At 39.9% G+C, this 19,320-nt stretch overlaps 1 protein-coding gene across 6 annotated transcripts in view; it reads right to left on the reverse strand.

Moving 5' to 3' along the window:
* Window positions 1–2,315: 2,315 nt before the first annotated feature.
* Window positions 2,316–19,320, reverse strand: part of spegb (striated muscle enriched protein kinase b) — a 40,074-nt gene continuing 23,069 nt past the window's right edge. For 5 of the 6 annotated variants that reach the window (XM_004559190.4, XM_004559188.4, XM_023152355.3 and 2 more), the window contains exons 23-41: window positions 17,983–18,040; window positions 17,795–17,872; window positions 17,495–17,667; window positions 16,420–16,446; window positions 16,139–16,291; window positions 15,724–15,766; window positions 15,565–15,633; window positions 12,751–15,481; window positions 12,482–12,634; window positions 11,632–11,748; window positions 11,067–11,234; window positions 10,852–10,974; window positions 9,671–9,835; window positions 8,622–9,381; window positions 8,270–8,509; window positions 7,948–8,171; window positions 6,748–6,823; window positions 6,405–6,554; window positions 2,316–6,315 (exon numbers count right to left, since the gene is read on the reverse strand). In XM_004559190.4, coding sequence (XP_004559247.3) covers window positions 6,063–6,315; window positions 6,405–6,554; window positions 6,748–6,823; window positions 7,948–8,171; window positions 8,270–8,509; window positions 8,622–9,381; window positions 9,671–9,835; window positions 10,852–10,974; window positions 11,067–11,234; window positions 11,632–11,748; window positions 12,482–12,634; window positions 12,751–15,481; window positions 15,565–15,633; window positions 15,724–15,766; window positions 16,139–16,291; window positions 16,420–16,446; window positions 17,495–17,667; window positions 17,795–17,872; window positions 17,983–18,040 — 5,761 coding nt within the window. In that variant the 3' untranslated portion in view covers window positions 2,316–6,062. The remainder of the gene's footprint in view (window positions 6,316–6,404; window positions 6,555–6,747; window positions 6,824–7,947; window positions 8,172–8,269; window positions 8,510–8,621; window positions 9,382–9,670; window positions 9,836–10,851; window positions 10,975–11,066; window positions 11,235–11,631; window positions 11,749–12,481; window positions 12,635–12,750; window positions 15,482–15,564; window positions 15,634–15,723; window positions 15,767–16,138; window positions 16,292–16,419; window positions 16,447–17,494; window positions 17,668–17,794; window positions 17,873–17,982; window positions 18,041–19,320) is intronic. The other variant, XM_004559189.4, reaches the window with a different exon arrangement.

Here is a 19,320-nt window from a genome sequence, read left to right on the forward strand (position 1 = left end):
TTGAGCAAGACACTTTGCCCTACCGCCTACTGGTGTTGGCCAGAGGGGCCGATGGCGCGATATGGCAGCCTCGCTTCTGTCAGTCTGCCCCACGGCAGCTGTGGCTACAACTGTAGCTTGCCTCCACCAGTGTGTGAATGTGAGAGTGAATGAATAGTGGAATTGTAAAGCGCTTTAGGGTCTCGAAAAGTGCTATATAAATGCAATCCATTATTATTATTATTATTATTATTATTATTATTATTATTATTATTATTATTATAATGGTTTGAGGGAACACACAAGGACCCAAATGCTCATAAAGTCCCGTCTTTGGTCAATTCCAAAGGTCAGATCTTTAATGAAAGGCAAAAGCAAATAAATGCGCTTTCATGGAGGCATTCAAGTTATTAATAAAAAGGAAATTAAGTGAATGCAAGAAATTGCTGGATAGAAGTAGAAACAAGACAACCTGGCAACACATAGAGGGGAATGGGAGTATTTATATTGAATAGACTAATGAAGTGATTGGATGCTAGTGGAAAAACTGCAATCTCAGTCACATGGGCCCAGAGACCATTTGGCAACCACCTGGAAATCTCTAGTTGCTAGGGAAAAAATATGAACTTACCATCTGATTGGCGAATGGTTGCTGGGTGTTACTAGGTAAAACTGGTCATAGAGGTAAACACTTCCCTGTGATCATTTTAGTTGCTACCAGAAGACCTTCAAAGTAAAAGTTGTGTCTCACCTTTTCAGCCAACATGTTTCAAATGGCCCAACTTTACTTGAAGGCGGATGGTCTCTGTTTCCAGTTTGTGTCACATTTTTCACATTTTCACTAATACTCTGCGAGAACTTGGCGAGTGTTTGAAGACAAGTCATTGTCTTCCATGCAAACTATGTGCAAGTGCAGAAATCTGCTAGCAACTACTTTGAGCCAGACAACGACTGGAGGAGGCTGTCTGCTTATTTCAGCCTTGAGTACCACTGTTGTCCCTCTCTTGGTCTTGATGTTATCTGGGTCTTTAGAATTCTTAGCAGGAACTGGGACAGATTAACTCTGTGAACCACATGATTCTACATTAATCAGCAAGAGTCAACCTTTGTATCTGACATGTGGGGCAAAGTTCTCATCAGTGATTATTTTAAAAATTCTTCATGTCATAATCACGAAAATAAAAAATAAAAAATCTTATAATCATAACCAGACCACAAGTGCCAATACATCAGGGTCTTCAAAAACATAGCAGTACTTGGGACCAACCTTCAGTCCTTTGCCATCCTGCCATCCTTGTACCAGACAATGAAAGGGTCCGGGAAAGCGCTAACACTACACTTCAGCTTTGCTGTGCTGCCTTCAACAAGGACCACATCTCTGAGGTCTTGCAGGATCTTAGGAGGGCCTTTCTCTTGCCGCTCTTTATGTGACCTAGATGAGAAATATAGGCATTTATAACAAGTAATAAGTTATAAGTTCAGTGAGTCTAAAAGGTTTGAGGACATAGGTACAATCTCTTGAAGGTGTTTCTGGTGCAATGTAGACTTTATGAGACAAGTCAGTCCATCCAGTGAATATGTTGTTGCACTGTCGGTTCTTAAGGGGTAAAAAAATCCAGCAAACAAGCATCTTAAACATTTCTTATGCCTCAAAACCTCCTTGATTGTCAGTGACACCAACAAGAATTAAAGATTCTCTTACCTGTGTCCACGATATAATGCCTAATAATAATATTAATAATAATTAAGTATTGCACCCGGGAGGGGGTGAAGTCTCAGCTTTGGACATCTGCAGCGGAAAGAGATAGTAAACATTTATTTAACAATTTCCAAACTAGTCTGACTGGAAATTTCTCTTGCACCATTTCTTTACAGCTTATTCCCTCTCTTCTTACCTTGGAGATCCTGTCAAAGATACACACAGCTTCAGATCCACTACAGAGTCAGCAAACCTAAGAAATCTGATGCTTTATAAGCAGTAAGTATTGTGTCATACAGTCATTCATTCTCCTTTGGTTACTACTGATGAGATTGATTGAAGATGCGCAACATATGTTCCAAAGATATTTTCCCATCTTCATATAGAAATCAAATACTCGTGAGAATCACTGAAGCAGTTCATAGTTTAGTTATAGTAGAGGGAGTATTCTGGAATATGGATCTCCCCAGCATGAAAATAAGCACATAGTTGTTGGTCTTCAGGGTGATGCAGATGGAGTGGTGTAAGGTTGGACTTACCACACTCAGTAATTCTTTATGGATCAGCCGTGATGTGTATACCATTTTCAGCATGGTCTTACATGCAGTTTTCAGCCAAGAAGATGGCAAGTTTTCCCTTATATTTGTCACATTTCCTTTATTGTTCTTAATCTTAACAACTGTCATGCCGTTTCCATGCCAGATTCAAATGTTTCACAGATAAAAAGCAGAAGCCGTAACAAATACAGTCACTCAATAAATAAACAATTTGCAAAAGACACACGCACACAAAGCGGCCACAGTCATATTATCAAAATAAAGAAATAGTCATTCTTTTTGACAAACTACAATCTCTGTGAGTCTAATATCTGTCACGAGGCACTGCAACACATTCCACAAAATTTTAATACAAAATGTAGAGCGCTCTTGTGTCGTCTGCTTACAAACAGCTGTCATTTCATTTAAAAGATGAACAAATAAAGTTATTATAAATTGCACAGACATTTAGGATTTAATGCAACGTTGCATTTCATGCAGGACTTGCATGTTTTCATTCAGGTTTGAAACAATTTCCTTAGTGATTATACTCTGCATAGGAAAAGGAGCCAAAGAAGACAAGAGCTGCAGAAGGGCAGTATTTATCTAGCAATAGCATTAGACAATAAAGCAATAGTGAAATAATTTCATAGGATTACCAACTACTTGTCAGTTAATACACAGTAAAACAACTCATGATTTTATGTATGAAGCAGCTTTTAAACACCCGAAAAACTGAATCTGTCCACAAATGGATCTAAACTCTCATAAGTGTTACACTTTGAGTTAAGTGAGCAAATCTGTGCTTGATATCAGTACGTATGAAAGCAACAGCATCAAAAATCAAATGTGCTGGTCTGAAAACTTAGTTTACCCCCAAAGGGGAAAGCATATATTATAAAAAAGCAAATTAGCCTTTGATGTGCCATAAAATGATAGAATCTGTGTTCAGTTTAGTGCTAGAGCCAATGTGCTGACTCTAAGAGGACAGATTCCAAACAAATGTTTGGTGTTTTATTATATTTTTTCTCTGAAAATAAAACAGTTACAGAGCCTGGTTTTCATAATTTACTGTGTATATTATATTTAAAACATATATTTAGATCTGCATATTTATGGATATCCATACTTAAATATATCTTTTATAGACAACTTTTTCTGGCATGCCCCACTTGAGAAAGTTTACATTTCAGTTATTTCAACTTCAATGAAATAAATGAGTGAGTAGAGTAGATGCACAGTTGTATCTGCAAACTCTTTCATTTTTTTTCATAAATAATATTGATTCAACTTAGTTTCACTCCATATTTTATAAAGCCACCTGCAGTGGCTCTAAGCCCCATAATTGGGGCCTGCCCCACATCTTGAGAACCACTAGATTTTCCAAAGGTTTTACTTCTTGTGATCCGATGTTTATTATGGTCTTCAGGGGCTCATATGATGAATTTATGCTATTAGTGCTTATGGTGTCTTGTATGCTTGTATAGCATGGAAACATATAATTGAGGCTATACATAATTTAGGTTCAGCTTAATGCTAATTATAACGATTTTATGTCTTTTTATATATTAAAAAAAGGTTTTGCCAGTTAAGCCTACATTCTTTAAAAACAATGAAGCAAACTGCTTTCTCAAAGCAGTAGCTGTTGGTAATTAAAAACACTAAAATAAGGACTAATACACTCAGTAACGTCTATTATTTAATTTTTATTTTTTGCTGATTAATGCTCTTCAAGGGCACTTTGGGGGACCGTGATACCCCGGTGAGTTCCTAAAATGCTTCAGTTTCCCTTTCATCCCCTGCATTTTTTCAGATGTGATTAAGTGTTTTTGATGTTAGTAAAACTTCATTACACATGTCGAAAGTTGTTTTGTAAAACTCAGATATGAGTATCTCTTTGTGGCTTAGGTATCTCGCTGCGGTTTGAGTAAAAGAGTTTACTTTAAGCCAATGACAGCTTATCTGTGGTGAGGAAACGAATGCCTATTTGCCCTGCAAAACTGTCCACATTATCACTGGGAGGAAAACAGTTTTATATGGAAGCTCAAAGATGACAACGGGATAAGAAATTTAAAAAGTAAATTCTGCTTTTGAGAATGAGATCATCATTACCGTGCTGTCTAAGAACACAAGGAAAGGGGAAAAATGCAGACAAGTGTCCTATTCTAATAGCCCTTGTAGAGAAGCCACCAGAGTTTCCTCTTAACTCAGTACATATTTTTAAAAACAAACAAACAAAAACTTTCTGGAACTGCTACAGTCTTTAAAATCACTGAAGTGCCAACAGCACCACCATACCACTACAATTCCCTAAACTCGTTTGTGGGTTTGGAGAGTGACTTTTGTTTAAATCAAGGACACAGAATTAGACATAATTCAGTGCATTTACAACCCTCTCTCCTTACTTTGGCTTTCATTAATGCTGTTTTGTCAAAGCTGCAGACATCGCTGGGTTACACACAAGGCATTGTTCAGCATCTGTGCCCTGATACTCTGGACTGTGGCCTTTATGAGACAGGACTGACACTCCGAACTCATTTTTTGACATCCAGGGTAAATGTTATGTATATTTTACCCATCACCCATCCATTTTCTTAACTACTTATTTTGGCCTGTGGGAAGAAACATCTGCAGGGATACCCAGAGAAACCCCAAACAGGCTCAGGCAGAACACACAAAGTCCACATAGAATGATGGCAGATTCAGACTCAGAACCTTGTTGCTGTGAAGCAACCATGCTAACCACAGCTCCACCTTGCCAGTCATTTTTCTTACTCCTAAACTAAACTTAACCAGAAAATTCAGCCATACCTCTTTTTTAGTGCTTATCCAACGTGGGTTTGTGGCACACACTCTCACATCTACTACTGTAACACACTTAAAATAGCCAAGTCAACCCATGCAGGAACATGGCGAAGATGGGAATTCCACAGAGAAAGTCAAAGACAAGGAAGTTTGAATGTTCTTGCTGTGAGGGGACAGTGCTACCCACTCCACCACCACACCCAAAACAAATCAGCAAATGAAAAAAACAACAAAAAAACCCCAAAACGTGTAGTAAACACAAAAGTTTCAATCTGACGTGAACCTGGGTCTCCTACCACTGCTACACCTCCATCCTAATATCTAATATCTCTGAAACACAACTGCTACCTCTCTGTGGCCAATACCATCCCTGCCTCTGTGCAACAGAGAGAAGATTCTGGCAGCATCTGACAAAAAACAGCATTATCTGATGCCATGGGATGATAATGCATTAAAAATTCTGGTCAGGAAACATTAGAATGTCAACTATAGACTACTATTTTAGATGTGCTCCAGTGACAAAGGTGTCAGTTGTTTCAATATGTACTTTTAATTGTGTAGATTATCCCTTATTTTAAAGTTGTGCTAAAAGCTTTTTGCTGAGGAATTAAATGAGGTTTTCTACTAAATTATGGCCGGTGACCACACTGTATTTGTTTTTCCTCTCTTTACAATGTTCAGCCAACAGTAAGAAAGGAATTAATTCAAAAATGTTTGCAAAGTTACAAACCTTGAGGTACTAGCTTGAAAAGAACAGCCTGCCCTGTATGAACAAGGTTCACGGTATACAAAATGCAGTCAGGCTCTTTCAGAGAGTTCCTTAATGCATTAGATTCTCTTTTAGAACCAGATTAGAAATAGAAATTATGTTTCTGTAGATCACAGCCATTGCTGGTTTTGTGGGTTTTTCTTCTTCTGATCAAGTTCAAGTCAGACCTGGAGGGACCACCTCACTGTAGCCTCAAGTTTTATCTCGCTTGGAGGATGTTTGCCCCCCATTCCCACCACAAAGTCCTGCCACAATGGTGTGGGAGTTCTCTTCACTAGGTGACAGGTGCAGTGGGTGATACTGGCACATTCGGTGTGGCAGGGCTAGTGGGGGTTTGTGGCGAGCTCTGGTAAGACCGCAGGAGAACTTTGTGCTTGGTTGCCACCTCCGCTCGCCTGCGCTGCTGGTCAGCCAAGAATTCCTTGAGACGGGTGGTTGTAAAGGTAAGAGTTTGCCTACGAAGGCGCATCAAGTAGGCATCTTGAAGCCAGGAGTTGCTGAAGCAGTCCTTGATGGATGGACGGGCCCTGTTGAGCATGACAAGGAGCCAAATATTACAAATTGGCAATACTTTCAAAGTACGGCAAAAATGAGAAGAATCCATTATTCAGCTTACCATGGGTAGCTACAGAGGATCTTTTTAAGAAACAGAGAGGCACTTTGGGACACATTCTGGTAAAGTTTAGAGAGGTCAAACTTTGCTGCCTGGATTCTGGCTTCAGTCTCCTGAGGATCATTATCCATGAAAGCCGACCTGCCGCTCAACCTGAAAAATCAGGAGGAAGATTTCATACTACCAAAAGAAATATATAATAGAATAATACCTAAAAAGTCTTGAAATTAAAAATACAAATGTAGCAGACCATTCTTAATCATAAGCCTGATCTTTTATAAAGAACACAAATATATTTCTATTTAAAGAGAACTCAGAGGGTGGAAGCTGTGAAAGCAATACTCACATGATGAAAGTAAGCACGCCTACACTCCAGATGTCAGCTGGTGGGCCCACAACATCCCCTTTCAACATCTCTGGAGCTGCAAGAAAAAGGACAAATTCACGGCCTTTATTATCTGTGTGTACAAAGAGCTTTCATTTATCACTTTGACTTAGATTTTTGTTTGTGTGTGTTATAATTTCTTTTCTGATAAATGGCCACAGTTAAGATTACATAACGTACACAAAGGTTTTTTATCTATTTAAAATGCTTAAGAAAACTATAATATATCTATTATAGTTATAATATATCCAAAAGACAAAGTCCATATTTAAATGCACAGTTGTTATTCTTTAACCGCGTTGGTTTAAAACCATCAGTTATTCAGTACATATATATTGAGTAGTATAATCAAAGGCTCTCTTATAAATGAAAAACAATTCCAAGGACCCTCTCGTAGTTCCAACATAAAACAACTTGTATGGTCAGTTTCACTTGACAGTGTCAACTGACTCAAATATTTCACACTGCTTTCAAGCTAGCTAGTTGGCTAAAACTGTAAGTTAGCTAATGCTGCTGTAGGGGCAGCTCGTTAAACACTGAGAAAATGAATTATCTCATGACAATTTGATTATCTGTTGGCCCAAAGATAACATGGGTGGAAAGGCCACACTTGTATAGCCACTACCTTTACTGAAGTTCATTATAGCAAAAAAAAAAGTGGGTCAAATGACTGATTTATAACCATTTATGTACATCCTGCTATCGATACATACAAAATATTTTCTCTGTATGAAGTTAGCTTACATTTAGCAAACATTGGCTTACATGCTCATTAAACTTAAAAAGAACAGCCTTCATTTTGTAATATGCTGAAGGTTTTCAGATGAAAATAAATTCAATATTTGCTCCCTATCAGCTCTGTTTTAGTCTTCATCCACTTATAAGTAAAATATCTGTCGTTTAAACTCTTGATTGCTCTGCTGTGTCGAGCAATTAGACAGAAACTGTCATGATTGGTGGTTCTCCGCTCTATTTAATTTCAATTACATTTTCATTATATAGCGTCAAATCACAGCAGCAGCTGCTTCAAGGCACTCTCATGGTTTTGAGCCTTTTAAGTTGAATTCAAATTAAGGAATTTATTATCATAAGATTTTCTATAGTTATTATTGTTATCATTGTATTATTTCCATTGCACTGTTAAAAAACAAAAATCCTTACACATGTACTCCAGTGTTCCAACAGGAGGGCTGAATTGCTTCAGGAACAGAGGGTTGTATGTCTGAGCACTGCCAAAGTCAATGATCTTGATGACATTCATATAGGTGACAATGATATTGTCCGGCTTGATGTCCAGGTGGAGGATGCGTCGAGCGTGGAGGTAGTCCAAACCTTGGAGGATCTGCACAACGTAGGTTACCACATCGTCCTCCGAGTAACGGAATCTAAGAGACACGATTAAACAGCTTCTTAAGCACTCCAAGTAGAACAGTTTAGGGCACTCGTTTATGGATAGTGCTAAAAATGACCTATCAAATCATACCTATCAATAAGGCTGTAGAGCAGCTCCTTCCCACTGCAGTACTCAGAGATAAGCACCAGGTAGCGTGGCGTGACATAGGCTTCGTGTAGAGCCATGATCCTTTCGTGATGAAGCGACTTGAGAATGTCATATTCCTGCAGCACTGCCTGCTTGTTGTCTGCCTCATATGGAACAATCTTAGCCATGAAAAGGTTGCCTGTGGCGTTCTCCCGACATTCACGGATCACACCAAACCGACCTCTGCATGAGAAAGAAATGATATAAACTTCCAATGGAAAAGCACAGAAAATTCTCTATGTCAATTATAAATAGCTGCTAATTCAGACCGTAAATGTTTTACAAAACTTATCACCTTGCTTTCTCATCCATGAATGTATACGGTTTCTGTGGAACTCCCTGACGCAGAGATCCCTCTCCAGGCTTCCCCAGTGGGGTCCTACGTCCTGATGGCGTGATCCGTCCTGATGGAGTGATCCGGCCAGATGGGGTAGTGTGAGTGTCCCCTCCTTGCAACACTGGTGTCAAGCTCTGCACCACCACCACAGGTGGGGAGATGGTTGCGGGAGTGACTGAAGGGGTGGTAGTTGTTGGGGTGGAAGTAGTTTGGGAAGGTGGAGTAGCACGAGCAGTGGCAGCTGGCACATACATTGGCACAGATGAAATAGGTTTCCCTATTATAGGTGCAGGTGGTGGAACAGGGGATGGAGGTTTGTTGGTCAACTGGAGGACAGTATGTACTGGACTCTGAGGTTTGGGTGGAACAACAGGCGGGGGTGTCAGCTTTGTCTGGGGTTTGCTCACACTGATGCTAATAGAGCTCTTGGCTTTGGCTGGTGTGGCTTGGGCAGTTGTTGTGGTCTTAACAGGAGCCGGCTCTGCCGGGGCAGTACTAACAGCAGGACTGATGGTTACTGGAGAGGCAGATTTAACCAAAGGTGGAGCAGGAGCTGATGTTGATGGAGGGGCAAGTTGAGCATTCGTCACTGTTGTGGATTTACTGGGAGCTAGTTTCATGGGAGGCACTTTCATGGATGACATCATTACAGCAGGGGGAGGAGGAGAAATTGCAGGAACAGTCTTCACCACTACTGTGGCACTGGATTTAGCTGGTTCTATGAAAAACAAGAAAAGGCAAGAAGCTACTTGATTTTATGCATTAATGCAACAAATACAACACAGAGGTTTGTTTTACCTCAAGTGGAGTCGAATAATTTGTCATATATATTATTCCATCAAAAACAAAATTATACACATAAAAATATAACCTTCTATAATGAGCTGAGCACAACAACAACAACAACAACAACGATAGATACAAATGTAAATCTTTCAGTTTTGAAAGTTCTTTAATTATTTCATTGATAAGGGTATGTAAAACAATTGAAGGTTTTCTGTAAATACCTGAGGCATCCATGCTCAAGACCTTTGAGAGGTTGCTGTAGGGGCCCTGGCCAGCTTTGTTGACACATGCCACCCTGAATCTGAAGGAGCCCCCTGCTGCTAAGTCAGTCACATTGTAATAACAGTCTGCTATCCCAGTGGCCACAATCAGCCAGTTGTTCTCACCTGAGGACAGATGTGGAAGGAATATTAAGATCACTTGCTTAAAGTAGCAGTATGAAATTAAATACTACCTTTGACTGAGGTTTTTTGTCTTTATTTAATTTAATTTAAAAAGACATGCTCAAGAGTTAAACACAAGTACACCTAAAACACATTAGTGTGTCTCCTTATGATACTTGATCAAGTGTTCTTAGCTTAAAGCCTATATCAGAATCAGAAAGACTTTATCCCCAAGGGCCAATTAGATATGCCCTAATATGCCCTAATGAATACATGGCAACCAAATAGAGATATACAGTGTCTGGGATTCTAGTTGCAATTCCTCTTTGTCACTCGCCATGTCTCATGAAATATATATGCAATACATGTGTTTTTCTGTGCTTGTTTGAGACCCAAGTTTGTTCAGTGTAGCCCTTTCAAAACCTCAGGTTTAGGTTTTGAAAGGGTTACTTAGGACATCGTCTTGATGCATTCTCAATCATGCATCTCATCATTGAAAGAGGCCTGTGGACACTCTTTCAATGATGAGGATGTAACATCCTGGACAGGGAGGAACGCTGGTTTGAGCGCGGAGTCAAGGAGGCCATTTCTGTGAAAAGGGAAAGACCATCTCTAATCGAGGAGGGGGCCTAAGGGTACATCTTTCACCATCTTACAATGCTGTGATTGCAGCCATTCCCCAACTCTCTGTGAATGGTACTCATGGCCACTGATCAGTGGTCTTTGATCAATGGTCATGAGAATTTGCATAATTATGATGAAGGTGACCTCCCAGCCCATTGTTCCTTCAGTGGGCTGGTTTCACCTATTATGCAAATGTACTGTTTATAAGAAACCTGCAGTCAGCTGAGACTGAAGAAGTCAGTTGGATGAGTAACGAAACGTTTCTCCCACTGAAAACGCTACATCTAGATGAACAGAATCAACTTTTGGAGAGTTACTTAGGATAGGTCTAATAAATCTAACAATGGATGTACAGCAGTGTTAATCTAGATTACAGAATTATTGCAAACACAGACCCTCTGCTCGCCTCTCCAGAGAGTATGTGCAGGGAGCCATTGTGTCTGAAGGCCTCCACAGAACCAGTGCAGTGTTGTTGTACTTCTGAGGAATCTCTGGGGTCCCAGGACGGTTGGGCAGGCCTGTAAAACAAATATATTAGTATTACTAGTAATACTGTTGGGATAAAGTAAATGTACTTCTTCAAAGACTCAAACAATGTCTCATTTCTTACGTGCAAGAGATATTGTGCAAGAGCTTGATACTGAGGCCAGCGGGTTCGTAGCCACACATTCATAAACCCCTGCGTCCTTTTTGGTGGTCTGCATTATCATCAGCAGCTGCCTCCCATCAGGGCAAGCAATCATATTCATCCTGGCATCAATCTCTAGGGGCTTCTTGTCTGAGAAAGCACACATGCACAGGGAGGGAATTTTGAAGGTGAATATTTATTTCCTTTTTCTTACCTACCCTTTTCTTACTTGCCCTGTGTCAGGTTGTGAATTTGAGCCCATTTATGCTGCTTAAGGATACCACTCCAAAGAACATGATACTGGCATAACAACTCATTCAAGAATAATCTCAGCTGTTTTACCTACAGCAACATTTATGTTCACTGTATGTAGCATTTGTAATTACATCATATTTGCATCAATATGCAACATAATGTGTCTCTGCACTCATGGATGTTAGAGGAATTATGCAAATTACTGCAAAATGCAAACAGAATGATTCTATTCACATGCACATGTATTACCCTCACTAAGACACTACTGTTTATTCACATTAAAGATCCTCACCTTTCATCCAGGTAATGTGTGGGTGGGGACTTCCAGCTGGCAAACAGCTGAGTGTCACTGGATCTCCCTCCAGCAGCACATGATCTCTCAGTTTGATATGGAATACTGGAGGGAAATCTGGAAGTTGAAGACATTACAATAATTAATCGCATAAATACTGTACGATGAAAGGTAAAACTAACAGTTATGATTATGAAGTAATTTTTTTAAAAATCTGAAATTGAGCATATCTGAGGCCTCAGCAAATACATTTCTGTACATCCTATTGGCAAATGTCATGTATAAAACCCTATTTACATCATAATGTTAATTTAAAATATAACGTGTCTCAAGATAACTATTAACTATATGACTAATATAGCATGTCTGTGGCTGTTGTAGCCTTTGCAAGATGCTTTACAACCCACTGCCACCTTGTTATTTTAATGCTGTTTTTGGCTTATTTGTTGCAAGTGATGGTTGCATTTTTTTGTAATGGGGTCTTGCTGCTGCTTTTTGTGCCTGAGGCTTCCCAGTCTGACTGAAATACACATTTTGCTAAGTAACTATATTTTAGTGAGAAAAAATATATTTCTTAGTCACAAGCATTTTGACCAAGCAGATGGAAACTGTCACATTCTAAAATACCACTATTGCACGGTGACAATAATGTCACAGATCCACTCTCTGCTGGTGATGTTTGGTTTTATTTCTGGTCTGGTAAAGAAAGTGAAGTGTCTGCTGGCTGTAGCTTCGTATTTAAGGGCTACATATAAGTAAGTGGTCTTCCTATTAAAATAAAAAGGAGGCCCATACTAAATGTCATCATTGCCTTACCCAAATACTTTATGCACACTCTTATATAACTTACCAGAAGCCAGTTTAGAGTATTGACGTGAACGTAAGGAACTACTATCTCGAGAGATTGCTGTTGGTATGTCAGGCTGTGACACTGTCTTATCTCGCCTCCCTCTAGTCAGGCCCCATCGATCCCAGCGGGATCTGCGCTCAGCCTCCAAGCCTGCTACAAGAAAAGAAATAGGAAAGAAAAGCTTCATAAATTACATCACTCTTAAAAAAGTACAACAGATAGTCCTCTGGTAAAATATTGATTCAAAATGGAAAGGTAACTGGACATACCCTTTGCTGTGTCTGATTTTAGGCTGGACATAGACTCTAGAGACTCGGTTGAGGCACCATTAGTGGCCTGAGATACTAGCTGGTTCTGAGGAACTTTCGTTGCACGGCTCTCTGATGTTGAACGACGAAGCATGGAAAGAATGGGTGTCCTCTTGGGTTCCTTGTCTTCTGATGCTCTTCTCTCCTCTGAGTAGCTGCGGATTCTTGTAGAGATCCCAGCAACTGTTGATTCAATTTTCCTGCGCATTGCCAACACTGGAGATTCATTTGGTTTCTTAATCTCTTTTTCATCATTTTCCACCAATCTATCAGTTCCCCCATCCATTCTTGACATCTCTACTTCTTTCTTCTCCTGAGACCCTCTTCGGCCCAGAGTCCAAGAAAGCCTACGTCTCGAGGCAACAGAATCATCTTCCTTCATCATTTCCTCTTTGCGCTCTGTTGATGGAGTCCTCTTCAAGCGCATTGAGAGCCTTCTCATAAAGCCTTGGTCCTTTTGAGCTTCACGAAGATCCTGGACTGACTTTGACTTCTCCTCAAGTCTTCTTGGTTTTAATTCTAAAGGTGCACCCGTTGGCCCAGGTCTGTATATCTCTTCACTTTTCTCTGTAGAATCTGCAGCAGCTTGTAATCCATCATCTTGCTTTGAGCGTGACAGAAACTTCAGACTTCTGGTGAGAGAAGATTCACGTTTTTTAAAGCGTGCCTCAAAGACCTCTTCAGAGGTGATATCCTGTAGGTCTGCTCCTGCTGAAAGCCCTTCTTGGGCTGAAGAATATGTAACAGTCTTGGGTGGAGTGGGTTCTTTTGTTATCATCTCTGGTGATGCTACTCTGGAATATACAGCAGGGTGCTCAGTGGTTGAAACGGTGGCTGGCTTTGGTGGACCAGGTATTTCAGAGCTGGCAGGGGAAGATATACCCGTTGATACTGGGGATGATGAAATCGTTGGAGTAACAACAGGTGTAGAAGGGCCTAGCGGTGGCTCACTGAGTGGCTGAAGTGTGGGGACCATCATAGTCTGCATTATACTGGCATATGCTGAAGTCCTTCCATCTGGCAGAACAACTCGAGCAGGAAGCGAGGGTGTCGCATACGTTGAAACAACTTTTCCTGGGGAAGTGGAATATTCTTGTGTTGGTCTCAGCATAAATGAGCTTGTGGTTATTGTCACCTCAGGGGATTTCTCAGGGATAGTTACTTTCTCTTCTATATGTTCTATAACATCTTTTACGTTTTCCTTAGTGTTTGATTCAGTGACAGTATCAACTCTTTCCTCTTCTTCTTTCATTAACTCTTCCTTTTCTTCATGCTTCTTTTCTCCCTCTTCTTCCTCTTCCATTTTCTCTTCTAATGCAGGACTTTGGACCATAGAAGGAGGTGTAGGAATTCTCTGACCTACAGACTCTGATTCCATCATTGGTTCTTCTGAAATACTCATGTCCTTCTCTGAGAATCCACTGGTGCTTGATCTCTCATCAAAATTGCTATCTGTGGTCAGCCCTTCCATCTTTTCACTTATAGTCTCATCTGGCTTTATCTCTTTTTCCATAAACGATTCCTCACTCTCAGTTTTGGTTGGACTTTCCTGCAAAACCGACTCTGGTGTTGGCGGTTTTGGTGAAGGCTCCCTGGGAGTCACTGGGCGGGAGTCTAGCTTGGTTTGCTCTGTTAGAGATGACATAGATATAGCTTCTTTGAGCCTTCTCTCTTCTATCTGTGCCAAGGGAATCTCCAGAGGCGCTCCTGAACGGCGGTGCAAAGGTATGGGTTCTGAATCCCCCTGACTGAAAGAAGTGCTTTTGCGCAAAACTTTTGGTTTAGGAACTTCATCCCTTGGGAAATCACTGGATGCAGCTCTTGTTAGTGGAGGTGGGCCCAAACGGACTGTACGAGAATACCGATCTGAGGACACTGCACGTTTTTCATCTCCCATTCCTAATGTTTCCAACAGAGGTCCTCTCAGTCCACTCATCTTGTTGTCCACAGAGCCACCACGAAGCAGTCGTTGCCTCATCAGCTCCAGTTTGAGAGCATAGTCTTCTTGGCTCATCTTGGCAGTTCCTGGGCTGGTGCTCCTTTTTGGTAGTTCCATAGAGACAGCTTTCTTCAGAACTCTTCTGCCATCATCTTGACTTCCTTCTCCAGGTGCTTCTTCTGGTGTAATCCGAAGCATCAATGCACTATCAGCTGAGCCACCACGCCTTAGCTCTCCTCTTCGTCGTCCACCTTCTGGTTTGTCTGACTCCATGCTTGAACCCCGTCTCAGTGGTTTTCTAGACAGCTCTGATTTTTGGGGCAATTCAGCAGGTGATTCTTCCTCATCTGAAGAACCCTTTTCATTGGGTTGTGATGATCTTTTCCTCAGGCGGCCTTTGCCTCCCACTTCAAGTCCTTCTTTATCCATTTCTTTAGGATCACACTCCATTGCCTCCTGGCCTTGAACAGAAGACCCAGACCAGGTACTTGCTCCGTTCTGCTTCCCTGCCTCCTGCTCATCAGTCTGAATGTCATTCAGTGACATCCTTGATCCAGAGAAGTCCATGTTAAGTGGCATTGGAATAAAAGGTAGTTCATCTATGTCCTCATCAGAATCAGAGGAAGATGATGGTGGTGGCGAACCCTCTTTAAGGTGCCTGGGAATTGCGATGGAAACATGGCTGGAGGAATCATTTAGCAATTCGGGTATGGACCTCATGACCATTTTTGATTTATAGCTGATCAGAGAACGCTAAAAAAAGGAAAATGTGACAAAATAAATACCACAATGTGACCTTGCAACATGCAGTAATAAAGAATTACAACCCATCTCACCTGCCACCTCCTGCGAGATACAAATTTCTTTAAGGCCTCTGTAGTTATGGCCTTCCCCTTACTAAGGGTCTGTACAATAAATGGACATGAAATTTAAAACAAATAAATGAGAAATGGGACTTTACTAAGAATTGCCAAATGGATATCACTTATTCATACCTTGAACCAGGGGTGTCTGAGACATTCCTGCGTGTCTGGTCGTCTAAAATGATAAAACAAATATGAAAACTGAAAATAAATAAATCTGCAATAGGCTATGTGATAAATAAGTATCAGACAAAATTCTGGAAATGCTGAAACAAAAATCTTTGATTTTAATTTTATTAAATTCAAGCTCAGTACAGTGAATAAAAATAATATGTAATGACAAATCTTTATACTTCTGATCATTAACTCAGTGTTGTTGACTTGGATATGACTGTTTTCATAAATTATTATATTTGATGTATGACATTCGATGATACATAATAACTGATGACAGTTATCCATCAAGTCAGGATTTTACTGTGGTTGACACATAACTGTTTGCAAGTATTGAAACTTGGACTAAAAGAGATACAGCGGTGTTACTCACAGTCTGTCAGCCACCAGCAGCTTTATGATGAACCCTTTAGCTTCTCGGCAAAGATCGGCAAACATGCCCTCCTCAAAAGCCACGTTATAGTTTCTGATGTTCAGTACAGAGCTGCGATCATTCTCGCCAGCAAATGGAGATACACCGGTGAGACTGACAAGAGAAATAATAGCATTTAATAATAACAAACTTAATAAGAAACTTAGATGTAGTCCTGACCAACACACTGAAAAAGGTTTTTAGCATTATGGAAAATTGAAACTAATGAAAAATGTGCTTACCACAGATATGCTATTACTCCAACAGGCCTAGAAAAGTAAAGAAAAAATACAGTGTTTAAGATCAGGACATTAACAAATATTTGTAAGTACTGTATTTTAAAGCTTTTCTACTGTGATAGTCAGATTAGGGAAAACAGCGGAATGACCAAAATTACTGGACCACCATGATCTTATTGGCTTTGAAACTGCTTTGGGACCAGGTGTACAACTACTCACATACAGCTGCTGTCTTAAAAGCAAAAGAAAACAGAAATAAGAAAGAATCAGTCTGCCCTCTATCTGCTATTAGTTTTCAATTGAATGCAGTCAAGCTGGAAATTAAATGCAATGTGTTTGTGCTAACTTGACAAACAACTGTGATAAATCCTCCAAAACTGCTAAACTGTTGCAGTCAACATAGACAGAAAGTCCCAGGAGGAAATTCAATTCAGAGTTCTCCCAGAACCTCATAAATGTGAAACAAAAATGTAAAAATTCCTTCACAAATAGTGATTTAGTTGTTGCAGGATGGCAACAAAAAGACGTAGGGAATTGGCAACTTTGTTTTCTTTTTTAAATTTACTGTTTTAAATAAAATATAGGGTTCAAAAGCAAGGCAGAGTTGGGGTCTTATTTAGAAAATAAAACCAGAATAGAACCAGCTGGCAACCTGTTGAGCGTAGTCCGCTGTTGCAAGAAGATGCGTCACAGACAAGTTGCACTCATCAGTACAGACAGTCTCAGATCAACTGAAATGTGTTGACAATGTGTCTATTTTTTTTTTTTAACTAGACAGCTGCTATTTGCAAACCTTTGGCCATCTGTTAGAGAGGGATATCAGTTAGCCTGAGTCGGACTGTGATTGCTTGGAGACAGGTTGCTACCCACCAGGACAGATATAAGTGGTTGACCAGAGACTGAGGGCGTTGCACGTTCAGCCTCTGGGCGACCAGTTGGTCACTGCAACTAATTGCAACTGGGTTTCAACAAAAAATAAATACATAACAAATCAGTGCAATCATTGGGCTACCTCTGATTTTCACTAATCGCATGGAAGGTTCTGTCCTATTTTTAGTGTAGTGTGACTGAGTCATACCATATATCTGTTGCTTTTGACACGGGGCTCTGATTGACAATTTCTGGTGCAACAAATTCTGGGGTGCCATATTTGCAGTACTGAGCTTCATCAGGTGTGATCTCCACCGCGTTGCCAAAATCACAGAGTCGGATTTGATCACCATGGGGGTCCGCCATGAGGATGTTTTCAGGCTGATGAGAGAATTAGGAAATAATATCTAACCCACTGTCTGCTATGAAAGTGCAACTGATCATTTAAAAATAACCTTCTGACACACAAGATGATGGAAGTATAGATTGAGTACTCTTATTTATCTACCTTGATGTCCAGGTGTATGATGTTCGAATGATGAAGGTAGTCCAATCCTTCAAGAAGTTGTCTAATACATGAACGAACCTGATGGTCCAAAAAACAAAAACAAAAAAAACCAGAAGAATTTTTTGATCAGATAATAAGAAAATATAGATAAAAGTAGTATTTACTTAGTGAAAAATTGGGATCCTTACATCAGACTCCATTACTGTCGATTTTCTTGTAAATCTGTCAAGCAGCTCCTCGTGGCATCTTTAACGATCAGTTAAGGCATTTCTTTTTGTTAAATTAAATGCACTTTGTAACAAATTATTTATTATGTTATAACCAGTGTTGGGCAAGTTACTTTGAAAAAGTGATTAATTATAGTTACTAGGTACTTCTTCAAAAAAGTAACTGAGTTAGTAACTGAGTTACAAGATTCTAAAAGTAATTAATTACCTAAAAAGTAACTATAGTGTTACTTAAAAAAATGTTTAACCCTCTGGGGTCCAGGGTATAATTGGCCATTTTTAACTACTTTTGATGTTTCCTCCACATTTCACCTTTAAAAACTATTTACTTTGCCTTGTTTGGTATCATTCTTTTCAGCACAACCTCACGTGTCTGAATTTACAGTCATGTTTTCATTTTGACATACTGTATTACCACAACTGATCTAGAATCAGACAAAAAACATAAAATCAGAGTAGAAAAAAAGTTCTGTTTTTTACTGTAACAACCACAAACATGTTTATTGAATCATATTTCATAACTTTAAATGCAAATATAAATTGTCAATTTTAAAATGCACAAGTTATTTGCAGCCATTTACCTTTTACCCTTTTTTCTTTATAACCATTTCAAACTATTTACAGAACAATCAGCTGTTCTGCATTCAATAAGATGTCACACAAATTATTTGTGCCACTCCAAATATTTTTGTCCACTATAAAGGAGAACATCACAGCCTGATACCTGCAGGTCTGACAGCAGCAGGTGTATCACTCCTGTTTCTACCTGGAGACAGCAGTCGCCTCATTGTTCTGACACACAACACAAAACTATCCACAACACTACACACTAACTACACAAGACAACACATTAACTACACACTCCAAACACGCTAAACGTCACAAATCTCTCACATCTCAAAACTCGCTCTCTCTGTTTTTCCCCTGTGTTTTTGTTTGTTTGTTTGTTTTTGCTCATAAGCAGAGAGCGCTTGCTGCGCTGTCCTTAGACAGCAAACGTGACGAAACTATTGAAGAAAAAACGCCGCGTATATCTTGTTTATCATGACTCTGGTTTTACGTGGCCTATCAACACAATTTAAAAACTGGTATATATCACCTTGTTGCTTTGTCATCTTAAAGCGGTCATGTGATTGGCTTACCATGACTATTATACTCTTCCTCAGTCAAACAGCAGCACTCATGCGATTGTTGTGCGAGAAAGTGATTGCCGCCCACGGGAGCGCGCGCAGCTGCTTAAAGCAGTAGGGCCCAAATTACTTACAGCTACTTCCGTGCAACTGATATAAGATGCGGTAA

Source organism: Maylandia zebra, linkage group LG16 (assembly GCF_041146795.1).
Source record: "Maylandia zebra isolate NMK-2024a linkage group LG16, Mzebra_GT3a, whole genome shotgun sequence".
NCBI classification, from domain to species: domain Eukaryota; kingdom Metazoa; phylum Chordata; class Actinopteri; order Cichliformes; family Cichlidae; genus Maylandia; species Maylandia zebra.